At 38.4% G+C, this 19324-nt stretch overlaps 1 protein-coding gene across 6 annotated transcripts in view; it reads right to left on the minus strand.

Moving 5' to 3' along the window:
- The window catches only part of LOC145666964 (uncharacterized), an 87637-nt gene extending 69014 nt beyond the window's left edge, over positions 1 to 18623 (minus strand). For 5 of the 6 annotated variants that reach the window (XR_014127842.1, XM_081734603.1, XM_081734604.1 and 2 more), the window contains exons 1-3: positions 18468 to 18623; positions 4508 to 6768; positions 130 to 253 (exon numbers count right to left, since the gene is read on the minus strand). Coding sequence is in view for 5 of the 6 variants with exons in the window: in XM_081734603.1 (XP_081590729.1) it covers positions 130 to 253; positions 4508 to 6620 (2237 nt within the window). In the remaining variant the exon portion in view is untranslated. Of the gene's footprint in view, positions 1 to 129; positions 254 to 4507; positions 6769 to 17152; positions 17171 to 18467 lie in introns of those variants that run through there. The other variant, XM_081734602.1, reaches the window with a different exon arrangement.
- Between the last annotated feature and the right edge of the window lie 701 nt (positions 18624 to 19324).

Genomic DNA, 19324 nt, shown 5'->3' on the forward strand with positions numbered 1-19324 from the left:
ACAACAAATTGAGATATTTGCTATCATTGCAGTCACACAAGAAATGCATATGACGTTTTCACTAATAAAGTCACTTTCAACTAGAAAAAAAGGAAAATACGTGAAACAAAAGTAGAGCTCGATATTTACCTTGGTGAAAGTTTGGCCACCTCCTCACTAGCACTTGGAGTTCTTCGAAAGGGGGCTTCATCATCAACAACTCGTGATGCTTGCACGCGACCTTCATGGCACCACGAGGATTGTAACGGCGAAACTGAAAAAAAATAAAAATAAAAAATAAAATAAATAAATAAAATAAAAAAAGCCAATTTTAGCGATTACTCTAGAGTGTGTTTTACAATTCTCATAACAACATAAAATAAAATTGTATCCATAAACGCTGGCCCTGTAGTAAGAAAATTAATTTTCGGCAGAGAAATAAAAAAATTGTGTTTTTAAAGGAACAATTTATTCATCATAATAAATAGCATATGATAAACTGATTTCAATAATATGCTCCGTCTTTATAAAATGAATGGATTTTGAAGAGAATTTTACGCACATTAGGACACGGTTTGTTTCACATTTAATATTTCTAATTCCGCAACAAGTGCTCTACCAGTGAAAGCTCCAGCAATTTTATGAAATCTTGATCACATGTTCTACCGTGGATCGAATTCGGAATTATGCGCACAGAAAGCACTCACATTAGCCACTTGATTACTGGAGTCTTACGGCTGCTAATAGTTTCCACAGCAAACCTTGGATTTTCTGTGAAGAATCACAAAGATTGTGTCCGAATGCAGTCATTACGCACAAAGACAGGTTATTTCAAGGGGCCTATTATTTAAGGTTTGCAATCCAGACTGGAATTTTGTGGGATCTTTACACTATTCATATAATAGCTGGTAACGGAGTGGACAGGACTGTCAGAATCAATAAGAAATTGTATTTCTTTGGCTGACAATCATATAAAATTCCTGCAAATTCCGTCTAGTTATCCATTAATTAAAAAAAAAAAAAAAAAAATCAGTTTTAGGTTACACGATTATAACACGATAGGGTAAAGTTGATGAATGATTAATGAAGGTAAGAAATTGTGGCATGAGAATTTGAAATAAACGGGAGAACTCCGGGAAAACCTTCGAATACAATGATGCCCATACTAGTTTACTGTATATAACAAAATTTTCAAAGGTATATAGACGTAATTTCTATTATCGTTAAAATTTATACAAATCTGAAAGTAAAATGATATTTAAACTCCAAGACTACCCAATACAATTTTTAGTTTAAATAGAAAATTCATACTTAACGAAGTACTGTGAAACAAGAAAGGTGTTCCCATTAAACTGCATACGTAATTTCGGTTCATCATATCATAAATACACTTCAGGCATTCTTAGAACGTCTCCAACACACTGATCACTTTGTTTTAAACTACCCGATCGCAAGGAAAAAATGTCGCCGTAGAAAATATTTTTCTTAACACCATTACGGGCGTTACGGTTTGCAGAATCCATTTTTGTAAAACTATTTGCTTTCTGTGTTCATTATTGAACTCGTACATAATTATTTTGTACAAACAGTCTACTTTTGTAATCATATTTTCACTGAAGTCTTTTCTGTAACATACAAGAGTTCTACGTCCAAATTTTAGATTATTACTATGTGTCATCAGTATATGTGTGGAATAATGTAGGAAAAAAAATATTAATCTTCATACCTAATTGTTGTCGAGTCGCAGAGAATACATAAGAAACCATGCCGGCAACTCAGAAACAAATAATTAACAAATATTTCGATTCCGCTAAAGTTCACGGATAAGTTTCTTGTGATTTTCTAAAATTGCTCCATAAATATTAGCACTGAATGAAAACAAAAGAATTCAAACTATGACGAAAACTGAATAGTAAATTGATTAACACTCACACACACACACACACACACACACACACACACACACACACACACACACATATATATATATATATATATATATATATATATATATATATATATATATATATATATATATCAATTTTGCACGGTTATCCATAGCATAAACTTAATTTAATTTACCCAATGTTTTCAGTTTTTTTTAACTAAATACATCCTAAAGCAAATTTTATACAGAGTGTTCCAAAGATCACAAATCATGATACATTACACAAATATATACGGTAACATGACTGAAAAGTAGTAAGCCCAACAATGAAACGGTAAGAGTAGCACGATGTAGTTTATTTGACATCATTGTTGAACTTTAATATCTAGTCATAGTCCCATACATCATACTTGCTCCGTCTCTTTTTCGCAGTTGATTGAAGATAAATAGGCTTATGTCGGTCTGTATTATGCAGGAAATTACAAGTTGGGGTGTGATGCAATTCCCTTTGGAAGGAACGAATCACATTAAAAGGAACACATGAAGACATGGGCGGTACTTGTGAGAATAAGTTTCTGTCATATGTCACTGTCAAAAAGTACATCGCGGAATTTAAAAAGGAGTTGCAGGAAACTTTAAAATAAATAATTACGGACGAAACTGGAGAAAAATGTTTGAAATGGTTATGATGACCAGTAATTCACACCAGGGCACAAGCTTGACGAACGACACGTTCAATATATTTTCAGTACAATTTTCGGAATGGACAACGTATCATCGGGATTTATGTAAGATTATTGATTTAATCCGAAACAAGCACGTCTGCGATCATACCGACAAATTATGCAGCGGCCTCAGGTCTTATCCATAGGAAAATAAATAACAGTCCCTCTCTTCTCTCTTTACTGACATAAAAGGCAAAGGTGTTCCCATCTGATGGAAAGATGATTGCGTTCATCTTCTGAGGTTCAAGAGTTCTTTTGTTAGTGGACTTCTTTGCTAAGAGTCAAACTGTGACTTGGCAATACTATGGCTCACTTTTAGATAAGCTGCGATTTGTAATCAAGGAAATGCGAAGTGGGGTGATGAGAGAAGGTGCTTTGTTTCATACCGACAATGCGTTCGATTGAATCGACTGTCACAACGGCCGAAGTGAATGCCTTGCAACTTGTTTCCCACTCAAATATCAACAGACCTTTTTTTGTATAACACGGAGAACATTCTATTATTCGTGTATTACGGTCACCACTGCATCCGCCTGTATAAACTTATTTTATGAACATCATAGTAGTCATAAACTTTATAAATTTTATATTAGTTATTATTCATGTTGCTGCCCTGTAAACTAAATGTGAGAACACAAAATTTTCTAAAGACAGAAAGTTTTTTTTTTTTTTTTTTTTTTTTTTTACAATGTCATAAGATTACCTTGCACATTGTATGTCCTTTCAGACTAATAAAAAACAAAACAAACACAAACAAACAAACAAAGCGTGATTGTCCCTACACGAATTTTTGAATATCAAAAGATTAAATTTTAGTGAACTTAGTTTCCTGAATTACTACGAGATTTCCACGGAATTTAGGATATTCTTAGTGGTAAAAATGTAGGTCTACTGATATTTACGTAATATGCACCCAATAATTTCAACCATTAAATATTGTTTCCTACTCTTGTATTATTTTGCCCTTACTACTCTGTTCCAAAGACTGGAGACAATACCACACTTTTATTTGATACTGAAGTCATGGAATCTGTGGAGGGCTTTTCAAATATGCAAAAAAGAACCTTCTTCACGTAGAATGAAATCGAAATGTTGAAAGAGTACTAGAAGTTGTATTGCATTCAAGAGATCTATGTGGAAAAACAGCATTTTCGCAAATTCGACACGTAAGAACAAGTCGAGTTTACAACCTTTTCATGTATAAAACTCGCATTCACCTGCATAAATTAGATTACTTATATGGAATGGGCAAGAAAAAAATATTGTTTAAAGTTATCATTGCAAGCAAAGGTTTATTTACAATATCTGGACAGGAATCTGTTAAGATCTAAAAGGAGCTTGATACAGAGATCAAAAAGATGAAATATATCCAAGTTGAACTGCTTTCCTTGTGTACTGAATGGGCAATTTGATAATATCTCTATATGCACATAAAAGAGGAAAAAAATAAATGAAATCTTTAAGTTTTACGTCCAACGGTTATGTCGGTTAGACTGAAGGAGACAGTGGTGATGAGAAATGAATGAAAATGGTGGACTGAAAACAGTGAGAGGAAACGGGAGCATCCCGAGAAAACCCACGCATACGTTGTTTGTCCACCACAAAGTTCACTTAGAGCGAGCTGGGATCGAACCAAGGACCTCATGCACCAGAGGTGAATGCTCAACGCTCTACTACTGAGCCACCGCGGCCCCAATGTAAAAAAGGATTTCACGTACTCTCTCACTTTCTACCGAAAAAAACTATGACTCCCTTTCCTACTAGAAAAAAAAGTACATATTTTGCAAATAGGCGCCTTGGTCCTCTCTTATTTGATTACTAAACAACGTTGGTTTATTGTCATAACATTCCGAAGGAAAGGATAAAATTTTCCTTACTGACTACATATATGAAAAATAATAAAATGAGCACTCACCAACCGTTTCTTCTATCCCAGAAGCCACGTAATATACATCTCTGGTCGCCTGAGGCCTGTATGGTTTCAGAGGATTTGACTTTCGCTCTCTGCGGCTGCTACTCTCCTTTGAAGATTCAGTTACACTGCTGGCTACGGTCTCTTCATGAATTATGTCACGAGATTGGCTTTTGTACCTTTGACCAGACTTAGTCTTTGCAGGAGTCCATTCACCTGGAGAAATCAGATCTTCTACATAGTCATTTTCTACTAATTGGTTAATGATATATCGAATCATACACTCTTTCACCACCTCGTCCGGAGTATCCTCTAACGACGACTTGAGCATTTCTATGTGTCTTTCCAAGTCGCCACTAAAAGTTCTTGGGAGCTGTTCCTGTGCTGACGCCTCATGCATACGGGAACTGGATTTTTCCCGTGAACTTGACGACGATGAGCTACTTTCATATGGAGGCTCCTCCACTCGAACAGGAATAATCGGTGTCTCTGATTCATAGACGTGACCAGGAACATACTCAAAGCTTCTCACTCTTCCTAGACAAGAGTCTCGAGTCGATGACCGATACTTGTCTTGGTTCCCAAGAGACCACGAGGATGCAGTTTGAGTACTCGCTCCGCTTTCTAAAGTTCCAGAATGGTGTCCGCCATCACTCTCTTTGTCTGAATACTTCAAGCCCTGCTTTTTACTTGTCCGACTCGTATCCAAAGTAGAATCCTGAACAGGATACTGATCCCTCGTTTCATCGTATTTTATTCGTCCAGGGGAGCTAGATGGAGTCACACACAAGTCTCGAAGAAGATCCTTGTAGGACCCTTTCTTAGCCATATCAGCTTCTAACGAAACACTGCGCGGAAACTGAAGTGATTCTCCATGGTCAGCTTTCGATGTAGATGGTGCAACAATAGATAAAGCTGGGATTGACAGTTCGTTAGTTGGCACCCTAGGAGATTCTTTGGTAGTTGCTATATCACTTTGGCTGCAACTCTTTTGCTGTGATGACTCAAACTTTTCACGTTGGGGTACATCAATAAGAGACGCACTTTTCTTCAGGGATACGTCGGACAACTTCGAAACAATCGCAATATCTTCTTCTGAAATTCGTCGGAGAGAAAATGCTTCGATTTCACTCGAAACACCAGATTTGGATTTTTGTCGTTCTAATCTTAATAATGAACTTCTGCTGGATATTGTGGTTCCTATATCCGTATTCGTGGTTGTCATTGGAGCACTTCGTGAAGTCGAACTCTTCTTCTGACTCATGCCTTCGGGTTCAGATCGCACAAGTGATGTTCCCAAAGCTATCTTCTCGATGGTGCTCAACGAAGGAGGATCTGCTTGTGCCTGATAGCCAACATCAGCTCCTGAATCCCATTCTAAGCGCCGACCCGACGTTACGCTAGACGCTGATAGTGCCGATGGGGATCCATCCCTTCCAACATCTACGTTGTCATCCGATCCCTGGAGAGTTCGATCCAAGTCGGGATTCGTAATTTCCTTCCGAGACGTAGTTCGCTGATCCGATGGACATTCACAAACACTTCGTTTGCAGTATAAGCAAGTCAATATACTACTCTCGACCGTACTAAGAGTTTGGTTTCTTCTATATGAGCTTACACTGTCGCGCAAAGATCCATCGAAATTCTTTGTATCGCTTGAAAATCGAACCTGTTCGTCACATATACCACTCATGATGTTTGTCACAGAAAAGTCACGACCCGAAGAAACATTGGAAGGGGTCTGCACATCGTCTTCAACAGGCGTCGTAAACGATTCGCTTGACTTCATACGGTGAGATAGTGAGCTCTGGGCCTGGGTGACGTCAAAAGTATTGCTGGGTGACAACTCACCGGTGCACGCATCTCTGTCACCAGGGGGAGCTTGAGTAGATGTACTAGAACCTTTCGCACAATTCTGAGTAGCAGCAGTTATATCTCCAACTATGGCCTTGGCAGATTCTGAAGCAATCTCTTCTTCCACATTGTCTGCTTTGCGTTTCGTAAAACCAGACACAGCAAGTCTAGACAAATCTACTACACTCTCCTCGGCGTCACTTGTTGACACATCAAAGACGTCAGGGCTGCTACATACATCCTTCTTTTTTCCATTCGACATTGTGATTATCTTTTAATTCATTTTTTGTTATAAAAGAATACACTAAGTTTGAAAAGTCTTGAGTTTAACAGGTAACTTAAAAAAAAATCATACGTAATTTTACTGATTTACTGCTTCCTGGACGTTTTCCTCGTGTGTCTCCATTCAGCTGAAAAAAAAAATAATCAAGAAACAGACTTAGAATAACTTATTTACGACACAACCTCAGTGAAGAAACATTACCTGTAGGACCTGTACTAAAGTCATGCCACCGCCACAGGACTTGTGTACAGAAGTCGTAGTTCGAGCTATGGAAACAAAGAAAGACGTTAGTTCTGAAGACGATCTTCATGCTGTAAAAAGTATTCTCTATAATGTGCAAATGAAAATATAATAAAGGAACATCACAGCGTAACGGCAACGTATTCATTTTTGTTTACAACTTGTATATTAATGTATCATAATGAAACAAAATTTAAAAAAAGTTACCTTAGTATTTTTTTTCATAAGTTTTAACTATTAGCTTTCACAAGAAAAATGCCTCCGTATTTGTTACTTTAGTTGAATATTTCCTTCCTCTGAGAACGTCATTGCATCCTATAGCTTCTGTAAATACGAGGTATGATTGGAAAGTTTTAAGATTAGGCTTACCATTAAAAACGGCAGTATTTACAGGTCTGCTTTAAAGTCGTCCCATGCTGCCTGAACACACCGATTCCAACAGTGTTTCCACGTCTCGATGCATTCTGAAAATTATCTTTCGTAAGAGTGTGAAGAACTCTCTTCATATTTGCCTGGATGTCTTCAATTGAGTCAAATCTCTTCCTTTTCAGAGATAATTTTAATTTAGGAAACAGGTAGAAGTCGGCAGGGGCCAAATCAAGCGAATAGGAAGGGGGGAGGGGGTTGTGGAAGTAGAAGAATGTTGAATTTGGTCAGAAATTCCTGGATTCATAAGGTGTTGTTTCAGTTTTCCATCCATTTTGTGCAATAAATAGTCCCGCCACATCACACACGTGCGCACACAACAGATTGCTACGCTGTACTGAACAAAGAGATCGTAGTGATTCTTGCAGTACGTATCAAGGTCACACTAAGCCACCACTTATACGCTAACAGGTAATTATATCTACTCCTCTTGAATAGTGGCGTCACCTGTCTTAAAACTTTCCCATCCCACCTCGTAGATATTAGCTTTTACCTATAACGAGGAACAAAAAACGAGATTACACTTTGTTACATTTCTATTGTTCCTTCAAGCTGTTTCTCAAAATTACTAGTTCTAGATCCTATTCTTTGAGTTCAATTTCACCATACTGTTAGCCTCTTTTCATTACTTATGTCGAATATTTATACGAAACATTAACTGAAGGACTCGGTGATGCACCAAAGAAGACATCTAAACAGCAGGATGTGTGAACTAGGAATTTTGTGAAATAACTGGAAGAAAACAAGAATGTAACAAGGTGAAATCTTGTTATTTCGTCGAATTTTCGTCTATAATCAAAGGTAACAGATAATAATTATCGAAAATTTGGGTAAGCCTAAAAGAAAACGTATTAAGCTAAATATTTTATTTTGCTTTATCATTATTATACACCAACTAAAATTTATTTCGAAGATATTTAATAGAGTTATCTTTCATATGCACTCACTTTCTTTATCCATTGTAAAACACTTGTAATGATTTTACACTAGTAACCTAAAATACAGATGTATTACTTTGTATAAAATTCTGTCACCTGCAGAAATGTGTTCCTTACAAATTTGTGTTTTCGTACAAAGTATTCAATTTTACCTGTAAATCTTCCAAATGTGGTGCGCCAAAACTGCACCAGCACCGTGTTTTCTGCACTTCGTTTATTAGTTTGTTTCAATGGGAGCAAAATATTTCAAATTTCATTTAATATCAAACACTCCTCTCAGTTCAATGTGTTATGCTTAATTTTATTTTTATTGCTTCCCTTAATAACACTTTATATGTATGAGTGGATTTGCATAAAAGCGACGCATCTTCAAACAAAATTGCATGGTTTCCTTCTATTGTATGCTGCGCTAATGCTGATGTCTCTGGTTGATTTAATCACACGTCCTGTGTGTCTTATGCATGTTAAGGCACATTCAGCTGGAGGTTAAAATATATCAATTTATAGGACGCATTATATTGTGTGCGGACGACTCTTATTTCAATTGACTACTGCTGCATATGCAACACATTACATCGCATACACATGACCGATCACCATAATTTATCATTGTTGATAATTTCTATAGTGGAATACTTAAGTAATTTGTAACTACTATTAGAGACGAAATAGTCGAGTCAAAATACGGTTTGACCTGGGCAAAATTGCAACCTTTAGTTTTACACCTGTATTTTGTTTAGGTACCCCACCTGATGAAAATATCCAAAATCCGACAAAATCGGACCACGGGAACGCCTCCAAAAACGGGTTTCAAAATGGCGGACCATGGTTTTTCGAAAAAATCGTAGACCTTTACGTTGGCGGCTCTAGTAGTCCTCTTAATTGACACAGAGACATGAATGTTACCTCTTTGAAACGCTCATAGACAACAAATTCCAACGAAGTGACTTTTGTACCCATCATGCCCAACCCCTAGAAAAACAAGAAGAAGAAAGTTGATTTTTTTGTTTTTTCTCTTCTAAATTGATATTTCTTGGACCCTTGCAACACTGTACGTCATCATACGCCTTCAGAAAAATTCCCACGCGTAGACCAGATATTGATAATAATAACATTAAAAATGAAGGACGTATGTTTAACAGTAAGGGAGATAAAAATTCGGAACCACGGACCAAGGAGGGTCACTCTGTATATTTTTTACAGTGGTCTAACTTATGTTTCTTAGATCTAGCATCCTCCCTAATTGTCACAGACATGGAGCATACCGCATTGGAAAGCTTATGGAACCCCCTTGCCAACGACGTATTGTTTGTGTCCCCTGTGCCCAACCTGTAGAAAAAGAAGAAGAAGAAACCTTGAAAAATTGGGAAAATCTACACTTTTACCTTTCTTGGGCTCTGGCAACCCTGATAATCGTTGTACGCTTGAAAAAATCTTGTTTCTTTCTTTAAATCAAAGGTCGCTTTAATATAAGTACTATACATAAAACAAAAATATTCTTAAGCAAAAGAATGGGAATAACGAAAGACTTTGGGAGGAAAATTACACATCTACATCGTCATTGCCTAAGCTAACACTGTCCTCACCATATTCATTTAAACAGTTAAAACATTCAGTTTCTTGGCACACACCACAAGAAATAGCAAATAGAAGGTCATACCATAGTACAGTGTACAAGACAATTCGTTTTATAGAAACATAACACCTATATATAAAGCAAAAATATTCGAAAGCAAAAGAATGGGAAGACGAAAGACTTTTGGAGGCTAATTACACATCTACATCGTCATCGCCTACGCTAACTGTCCTCACTATATTCATTTGAACAGTTAAAACATTCAGTTTCTTGGCAGACACCACAAGCAATAGCACATGGAAGGCCATGCTTCTGCAAGTACAATGCGTTGTTGCACACGCGGTAACACAGTTGCAATGAACAATGGTGAGCAAATTCGCTGGAGCTGGTGGTAGATCACATAAGATTGGGTGGAGCTCACCATTCCTTTCTTGCCAGCCCCATTCTGTAGCGTTTGCAGGTTTCGACTTCCACACCTGGACCTGGTGGTATGTGCGAAGAGAGTGGAATTTGGTGGAAGACGCAGTTGGTGGCAGTCTTTCTGGAGCTACGAAACATTTGGCTGTTGTGACTTTTGCACTGAACATGCGATGTCTAAGACGAGTGAGGTCGATGTGATCATCACCCCCAAACAATAGAACCATTGCTTTATGCCCGGCTTCGATTATTGCGCTTGCTGGCTGGCCAGGAAAACAAAATACAGAAGCTATTTCTCGAAGCGCTTTCTGCATTTTTATAAATGCCTTCTGCTTTCCAAGCCCATACACTCGTGATGTGCTGTCGCAACCAGTAAAGGCATGCAAAAAGAGGAGATGTTCACACAAGCTGGGACTGAGACTTTCACGAATTAGGTGTATGTCATAATTGGGCTTAACGTTTTTTCTTGTATTTATGTCACTGCGGTAGACGAGGCGGAATGGAGTCGGTTGTGAGTAATATAGGAGTAGTACGTCTGTGTCTTCTCCAATCACAAAAGTGTGATAGGTTTTGAAAGCTGTGGCTGCTGTTGTGGCTATCAGGACATCAGCATCTCCGTCAGCGTGAAGCACTGTGCAACCTACTTTCTCTAGGTGGACTGTTATGAGGTCGATCATTTGCTCCTTATTACTTTTGTTGGACAAGAAGCTGTCCTTTTTGCCCACGAATTCCATCGATGGCATAAAATGCACTGTTGGACCAGCACAGGATCCAGCTCGACGGCGGTGTGTGACATCTTTCGTTGATGGTGATCCATACCCATCAAACACGATGGTTGATGTGCCATATTTACGAACTATATACTCAGCAAATGATGCAGCGATATTGTCGTACGAACTGCCTTTACACCATTGTAGTCTATGTAACAAAGATCCTCCGTCTAAGACATACAGAATATTGTCTGGCTCCGTTTTCTCAAACTGTGCGGTCTGCTGCTTGCTGAACTCTAGTATCACATGGGCCAGTGGGGCTTTGTCTGCCTTACGCATCATGCTGGGTAAAGGCAAATAAAGCTGGTGGGTAGGCACATAATTCATGAGCTAAGGTCTCCTCTAAAGATGTGCTGCCTGCATTAGCGACAACTAACAGTCTTTGAAACAAAAGATTCGAATCGACGGAGATATCGTTGCTAATTTTAACACTACTCGGGGATGCTAAAGTTTTGACTTTATCAGCACGCTTCCACTTCACAGTGAACAGGTCTTTGCCAGATAGTTTCTTCGCAAGCTCTTCCCCAACTGAAAATAAATTATGGACGTTGACCGAGGAATCCGCTATGACGCCAGTGACATTGTTTCTCAATGATTTGTCTCCGTCAAATGGTGAGATGGGCTGCAGTCGTGCAAGAATGCGACGTATGTCACTGATATCACGTGACATTCTTGACGTTTCGGCTTCTTTATGTTGTTCGCTAGTGACATATGCTGTGTGAGTAAGAGTTTGCATCGCCAGATTATACTCGGAGCATGCTGGCATTGAGAGCACCCACAAAGATCGTTGCATCTCCGACATTCCACTCCCATGGGTTAGACCCCCAGTGGATTTTAGCGATCTCATCAGAACCTGCTCTATGACTAGATCAGAAGACAACCCAACCAATAACGGTTGCTTCTTCTAATAACTCCGAACCCATTTTGAAAGCTTTCGTGAACTGTTGATTAACCGATGGCAGCGTTAACATTGTTTGTAGGTACAAGCATGTCGACTTCAAATAATTGAAGTGTCCTGCTGCAGCGAATATGGGAATGCACTCTGCTATAGCATCAAGGTGATCCTCCCAGCTTCCTGTTCGGTCTGTTGCCACACGTTTCCTTGCTGTAGTCAACATGCGCTGGTATGCAAGCCACAACTGACTTGTTTTTGATGTGTTAATAAGTTCTGACTTTCGTTCTTCTATTTTTTCTGGGCTTCTTGAAGAAGAGGTGAAGAACTAGCTCCAGTTACATTAATCTCACCCGACATCAGACTCTGGTAGAGAGAGTAAGCATCGTTGATAGTTCTGTGTATTCCGTTATTGGTCTCCAGAAAAACATTCTCCACAAGCAATGCACTTAGTGCGAGGTCAACCATCATGTGCGCACGGAAGGCTCTTGCTACGGACTTGCCACTTAACATATGTACAACCGAATTTTCTCCATAAACCTCATGCAAGATTTCACGTAAGCCTGAACCATCCATCAGGGAACCAATTGCTCCTAGAAGGTTCATCAGAGTATGAAATGAGCCCAACAGGAGAACCGTGTCCTTAATACTGGTATTATGTGCTCTGTCATGCAGGATACGTGAAGCTTTCCAAAACAGTGGTTGGTCTAAGGTGATGATTGGTGTGACTTTATATTTTCTCGCAAGATTATTCAGGTTTACTAAAGTGGAATAGATGCATGACATATCAGATGGAGGGAGGTCAATAATCGGTAAGCAGAGAACAGTGGATTTCCCTGGATGATGAAGAGATGGATCTGCGTGAATGGCCTGCATCATTCCTGACCAGTTTGGAGTGCGTGACGGAAAGCGCCAGGGAAGTTTCCACAAAATGTCCAGGGAGCTTTCGTTCGGTGATGGTGCTGTTACCAGTTCACAGTTGACCTTTTCAAGAATAGCCCTGTCTTCAGCGTATGCATGAATGGGAACACTGGCAAGGGACTTCACATCAGCATCAGAGACAGGCTTCCGAAGAATGGTTAGATTGGTAGTAGTGGATGGAGTATTGGCCGCCAACATTCCCATACCATGGAATGTGCCTAAACCACTCAGCGTTTGGAGATTATGGTCTACATTATCCGCTGCAAAGAGTCTGGTCTGCTGACATTTCGGTCACAAGATTACCAAATGTACTTGCAGCACAGCGTTCAAACCGCTGCACTTCCGCGTATGAAGAGCAAAATCCCAGGTGATGTAGCGTGTCAATCAGGTGTTTCGATCGATAGTCGTGGTGCAGCTGCACAGCAACACCTAACTGCAGAGGAGCTAATATAGCTCTTGGTCTGGGTGCTTGCATCAAACACTGGCCAATCGATGCTATTTTGGTTTCATTGTCCTTTCCGGCAAAAAGTGTGGCACAGAATAGTTTAAGGCTAGGTGGAATGTACTGAAGGGATTCCTGAATGGTCAACTCGCTGGGTGAAGGATATGCATCACTTCCAGATTGTAGTTTGGATTTTATGTCGCTTTTGATCAGTCAAGCTGCGGTTTCTATGATTCTATGTTTTTCCTTTTCTTCATCATACTCTCGTGGCAAATCACGATATGCCCGTAGAATGTGATTGGCAGTTTCTCGAAGTGTAATGAAGTCGTTTTTTCCACGGTCACTAGAAATTATAATTTTGTCACCGAAATACTCCATTAGTTGACGCTTCATGTGCCGTCTGTCATATGCAATGTGATCAGTCCCTTCAAGAAATGTGCCCATTTTTGTAACAAGTTCTCCAACAGTTAGTTGCTCATCATCGTGCTCTTCCAAATAACTACAGATGCGCTGAAATGCACGGATTCTCTCATGATTTGTAGGTCGGCCAGCCCGGAACTTTTTTGACGCTGACTGATTATCGGTGCAGTATTGTTGAGGAATTGCTTTACCTATTCGAAAGTTGATACTACATGATCTGTGATAGACACAATCTGCTGCATGAAGATCAGATGAGAAGTACTCAATTCGACCTCGGACAGTTTGTGACCAGTTATCGTTTCGTTCATTGCAACACTTTAAAATGCTGTGTGGCAATGCTTGTGTTTTCACTCGCACATTTTCTGATTTCAACACGTGACGGTCATCAAATAAGACAGGCGTTCCGCAAAAAAGGCAGTCAGTGTTGCTGTTGAAGGACCCATCCGACGAGCGAGTAACTCGTCTTTGAATCGGCGATGACGTTTTTCTTTTTAGGGCAATCGCAATATCTTTCTTATCAACGTAACGTTTGCGACAAAAGACATGAACCACCATACCTGCAGCGGCGAGAATGTTACTACCACGAGCCTTACTGGCAATGTTCACTCCTTCAGCTCCCTTTTCTTGAAGTGTGATGAGGTTATCGTCAGGACCTTTTACACAACGATTTTTAAGGTTGCCAGAGCCCAAGAAAGGTAAAAGTGTAGATTTTCCCAATTTTTTCAAGGTTTCTTCTTCTTCTTTTTCTACAGGTTGGGCACAGGGGGCACAAACGATACGTCGTTGGCAAGGGGGTTCCATAAGATTTCCAATGCGGTATGCTCCATGTCTGTGACAATTAGGGAGGATGCTAGATCTAAGAAACATAACTTAGACCACTGTAAAAAATATACAGAGTGACCTTCCTTGGTCCTCGGTTCCGAATTTTTATCTCCCTTACTGTTGAACCTACGTCCTTCATTTTTTTAATGTTATTGTTACCAATATCTGGTCTACGCGTGGGAATTTTTCTGAAGGCGTATGATGACGTACAGTGTTGCAAGGGTCCAAGAAATATCAATTTAAAAGAGAAAAAAACCAAAAATCAACTTTCTTCTTCTTTTTCTTCTAGGGGTTTGTCATGATGGGTACAAAAGTCACTTCGTTAGAATTTGTTGTCTATGAGCGTTTCAAAGAGGTATCATTCATGTCTCTGTGTCAATTAAGAGGACTACTAGAGCCGCCAACGTAAAGGTCTACGATTTTTTCGAAAAACCATGGTCCGCCATTTTGAAACCCGTTTTTGGGGGTGTTCCCGTGGTCCGATTTTGTCGGATTTTGGATATTTTCATCAGGTGGGGTACCTAAACAAAATACAGGTGTAAAACTAAAGGTTGCAATTTTGCCCAGGTTGAGGGTAAAATTGCTCTAGATTTCCTGGACTAGAAAATAAAAACGGAATTTTTGGAAGTGCGTATCTTGTTGTATATATATATAAAAGCGTTTTCAGTATGTGTCGTAAGTTTGGACACCCTTGTGATTTCTTTACTCAACTAGCAACTTTCTTTTCCTGCAGTAGGTTTTCCAATGAGACAGCAAAATTTACAGCTTTCACTACTTACGAGTTCTAGGATCTTTCCTAGACTGGATATCGTTGCTTTTTAAAGTAACGTTGCCTTTCCTGCGAAGTTGCAATGCAATTAAACTGTCGGATTCAGGAGCCTTATGTAAGCTCTGTTTATAAAATAGAAGGAATAAATGGCTATTTTCAGAATATTTTAAGGTTAATATGGTAATATAAGTTCCTTTGTTCATGAAATTGATCTGAGAACTTGTTTGAGGTAAAAATACATTTGAAACAAAAACTCAGTACCTGCTTCAGCCAGGTTCCTCCATAAAGTGTAACTTTGTGTTTTGAAACATGTAGTTAACAAAAGATTTACTTCATATTTAAATTATAAATTGATAATTCTATGGAGAAGGTTCATTAAACACCTGTAGGGACATAGACTTAGAAGTAAATTCAAATAAAACTAAATGCATGGAAGTCCATGCAGATTATGAATACGTTAGTCTCAACTTATACTTTCGACAAACTGAACATTTCATATATCTAGGACCAACATTAACAGAGCAAAACCTTGCCCACGAAGAAATTAAACGTCGACTGAAAGCACGGAATTCGATTATTATTCAGTTCAAATATTCAATCTTCGCGATTTCTGTGGAAGAATTGAAGCTTAAAATATATAAAACGATCATTATGCCTGTTGTGCTATATGGTTGCGAAACATGGTCGCTTACTCTGAGGGAAGAATGCAGACCGAAAGTATTTGAGAATAAAATCCTGCAATGAATGTTTGGACCCAAGACGGACCGAATAAGAATGACAGGAACTTAATAATGAGAAACTGTATAATTAATTCTGTTTACCTAAGTTTGTTTAGGACATTGAGTCTAGGAAGTTCAGGTTGGTGGGTCATGTGGCCAGAATGGAAGAAATTCTGAATTATTTCAATATTTTAACTAAAAACAAATGGGAAAAATACCATTAGAAAGACCTAGCTCAGATGGGACGACAGTGTTAAGTTGGATCTGGTTGAAATTGGAGTAGAAAGTAGAGATTGGATCCAGTTAGCTAGGACAGAAGTCAGCGGAAAGCTTTTGTGAATACGGCAGTTAATTTAATTCTAAGAAATAAAATCAATCGTTAAGATGCGTTACAATTATATGACATTGACCATTGACGAGTGTTTTTCCCGGATATAACCCGAGCAGTGGCTCAGATTCCAATTCAAAAAGAAGCTCGGCCTCATATTGTTTCGTCCAATGCCAGCTAATGAGTCAATTACTAATCGGTTTAGTAAACACATCTATTGTTTAATTTCAATAAAATCTTCACAGTACAATTTGACACGATATTTTATACGATCACTGTCGCGTTGTAAATTGATTACTTATTGTGTTGGTTCAAAATAAGCAGCCAAGCGTGCAAAGAATGCACGCCGAACACTTCCGGTTAGTCTCGAACCACCCCGTACGCTTCCGGCTGATTTGACTTACCTACGAGTATTTACAGCTAAAAATAAATAAATAATTTTAAGAAAATCATGCCAGTCCCAGATTGTTGCATGTCGGACTAGCGGAAGTCTACTGTACAGCTAAGAGGAGTCAGAAATGTAGGTTAATTTTGGATTAACACATTTCTGCAGGCGACAGAATTTTATACAAAGTAATACATCAGTATTTTAGGTTACTAGTGTAAAATCATTACAAGTGCTTCACAATGGATAAAGAAAGTGAGTGCACATGAAAGATAACTCTATTCAATATTTTCAACCGGCGGTGTATTTCAGCAAAGGTACAGAAGCTGTATTTTATGTTTACAAGTGCAGTGTTACTGCTATGAAACCATGACAAGTATTATTGAAGCTCGTATCTTTCCCAAAACCAACTTTTTTTCACTATCCTTGCTTACGCATATACCCACCATCGCGACACGCATACTCCTTTCGGATGCACCTCCAAACGGGCTCACCAGCTTCGATCTGCCCTGACTCGGTTAGATAACATTCGTGCTTTTGTGGCCATCTAGCAAAGGTTGGTTTATGCTTCGGCTCTGTAGTTCTTATGTCGTACATCCGGAAACCGTATTTATATGTATATCAAAAAAGATAGTAATTTTTCAACAATTACCTCTGGTGGCTCCCTTGAATTTTATCTATGCCAAGTGAGACAGATTTATATCGCACAGCGCAAATCTTTTTACGAAAACCATAAGAAGTATATTAGTGAAATAATTACAATTTTTCAACAATTATTTCTAGTAGTGTGCGAAAACTACACGTGCATGATTTTGAGATTTATTATTTGAGACTTTTTACTTATTTTTAATAGGTTTTCTGATTATCACAGCCATGTTTACAAAACGAATGCTTATTTCTTTCCTATACCCTTTCTATTCTACCATGAAGTAACCTTGCGCCAAGTAGTTCCCTCCGTTTTGCCAAATATTTCCGTATTTACAACCGTTTATATAAGAAAATAATCACCACTCTCATTTTCCGTATACACTATCAAGCACACAAACAAGCAAATTATCAATTTCTTCACGGTAAATGTTCAAAATTTTGCTAGAAACGGATGACCAACTTTGGAATTTAACCTCTAACCCAACCTAACCTAAAGTGGTCAATGTTTCGTTAAGGGGGTCTAGTGTCTTTGACACTACTTCTTTCTATGGATTTTCATTTGATTACATAATATAACATTACATTAGGTTCTATTAGATTAGGTTAGCTTAAAGTAAACAACTAATCGACTGTGAAAAGAAACTACAGAAATTGTAACAATTGGGTTAACTTTACAACACCCGCTCCAGCAGGTATACTCACTCAGAAATGAGAAATTATTTAATGATCTAATTACACTAATAATTTTATGAAAATGGATCAAATCTTACCTAACCTTAAGCTAACCCGTTCCTAACCCCTACCCTAGTTATTTATATCTTACTCTACTCTACCCCACCCTACTCTACTATACTTTTTCAAAGGGCCCTACTTGCGCAGCTGGAGCGTGTCTTATAAAGGTTACCCTAACAATTTTTAGGAAAAAATAGCTGCTAAACATTGTCCTTTTCTAGTACTAAGTCTTATATTAAACAATTTATGTAAAAAGAAAAAGAAAAACTCGACTGACAGCTGAGAATTTGGTGGTCCCCACATTGTTCAACTACGCGGTTTTGGTTTTTCCTAATACATGATACTTGTAACTCATTAAATAAAGAATTTTTCTTAACTTACAACTAAAATATAGAATTCAGTGCCTCTTATTTATCTAGTGTCCAATTATTTTTGTGTATAATTTTCTAAAACAATTCAGGAATTCATTGGATTCAGTTTGCAACTGTTGCCAGTTTTAAATCCTTCATTATGTAAACACACTAGACAGTACTGCCACACTCAAGTCTTAAAGAACATGGGCTGTATTCCGTACCGTCTTCGAACAATTTAGCGGAGAGGAACGCAACGCAAATTCTCGAACAAGGATAGAACAAAAGTGATATTATCCCAAAACGCATAATTTCCATACGTTGACGTGAATCCATAAGGAACGAAACCTATTATCGAGATTATTCGAGATCTTAAAACTATTTATTTTGTACCAGCCTTAACAAAATTTGCGGAGCGTAACACAACTCAAAACTTGCAAAATTAAACAAATAAAAAATATAAACGGAATATCTATATAGAAGACTTTGCGTTGCGTTGACACAAACCGTTAAGGAAAGAGACCATTTATCTTCATCATAAGTACCGCTACCAGTACGTAGCATGATGTCATAGAATATAATGAAGTAGTTAGTAGGTATGAACAGGGATTAATTCAGGGGGTAGCACGGGGAGAATCTCCCCCCGAAGAAAATTCAGTCCCACCGGAGATACTCCCAGAATTTCAATCACAAAATGTAGAAATTACTTCACCCAATTATTTGCTTTTCTTTCCGTGCACGTGCAGACGAAATCCGATCTCTCATTATACATATAAATGACACAGACCCAGTCTATATAAATATTAAACATGTAATATCTGAGATAGAATACCAAATAGTCAATAAAACCTGTATTTCTTAACGCTATGACCGAGTTTGCCAGAACAT

Source organism: Thermobia domestica, chromosome 12, assembly GCF_964235325.1.
Source record: "Thermobia domestica chromosome 12, izTheDome1.hap1.1, whole genome shotgun sequence".
NCBI classification, from domain to species: domain Eukaryota; kingdom Metazoa; phylum Arthropoda; class Insecta; order Zygentoma; family Lepismatidae; genus Thermobia; species Thermobia domestica.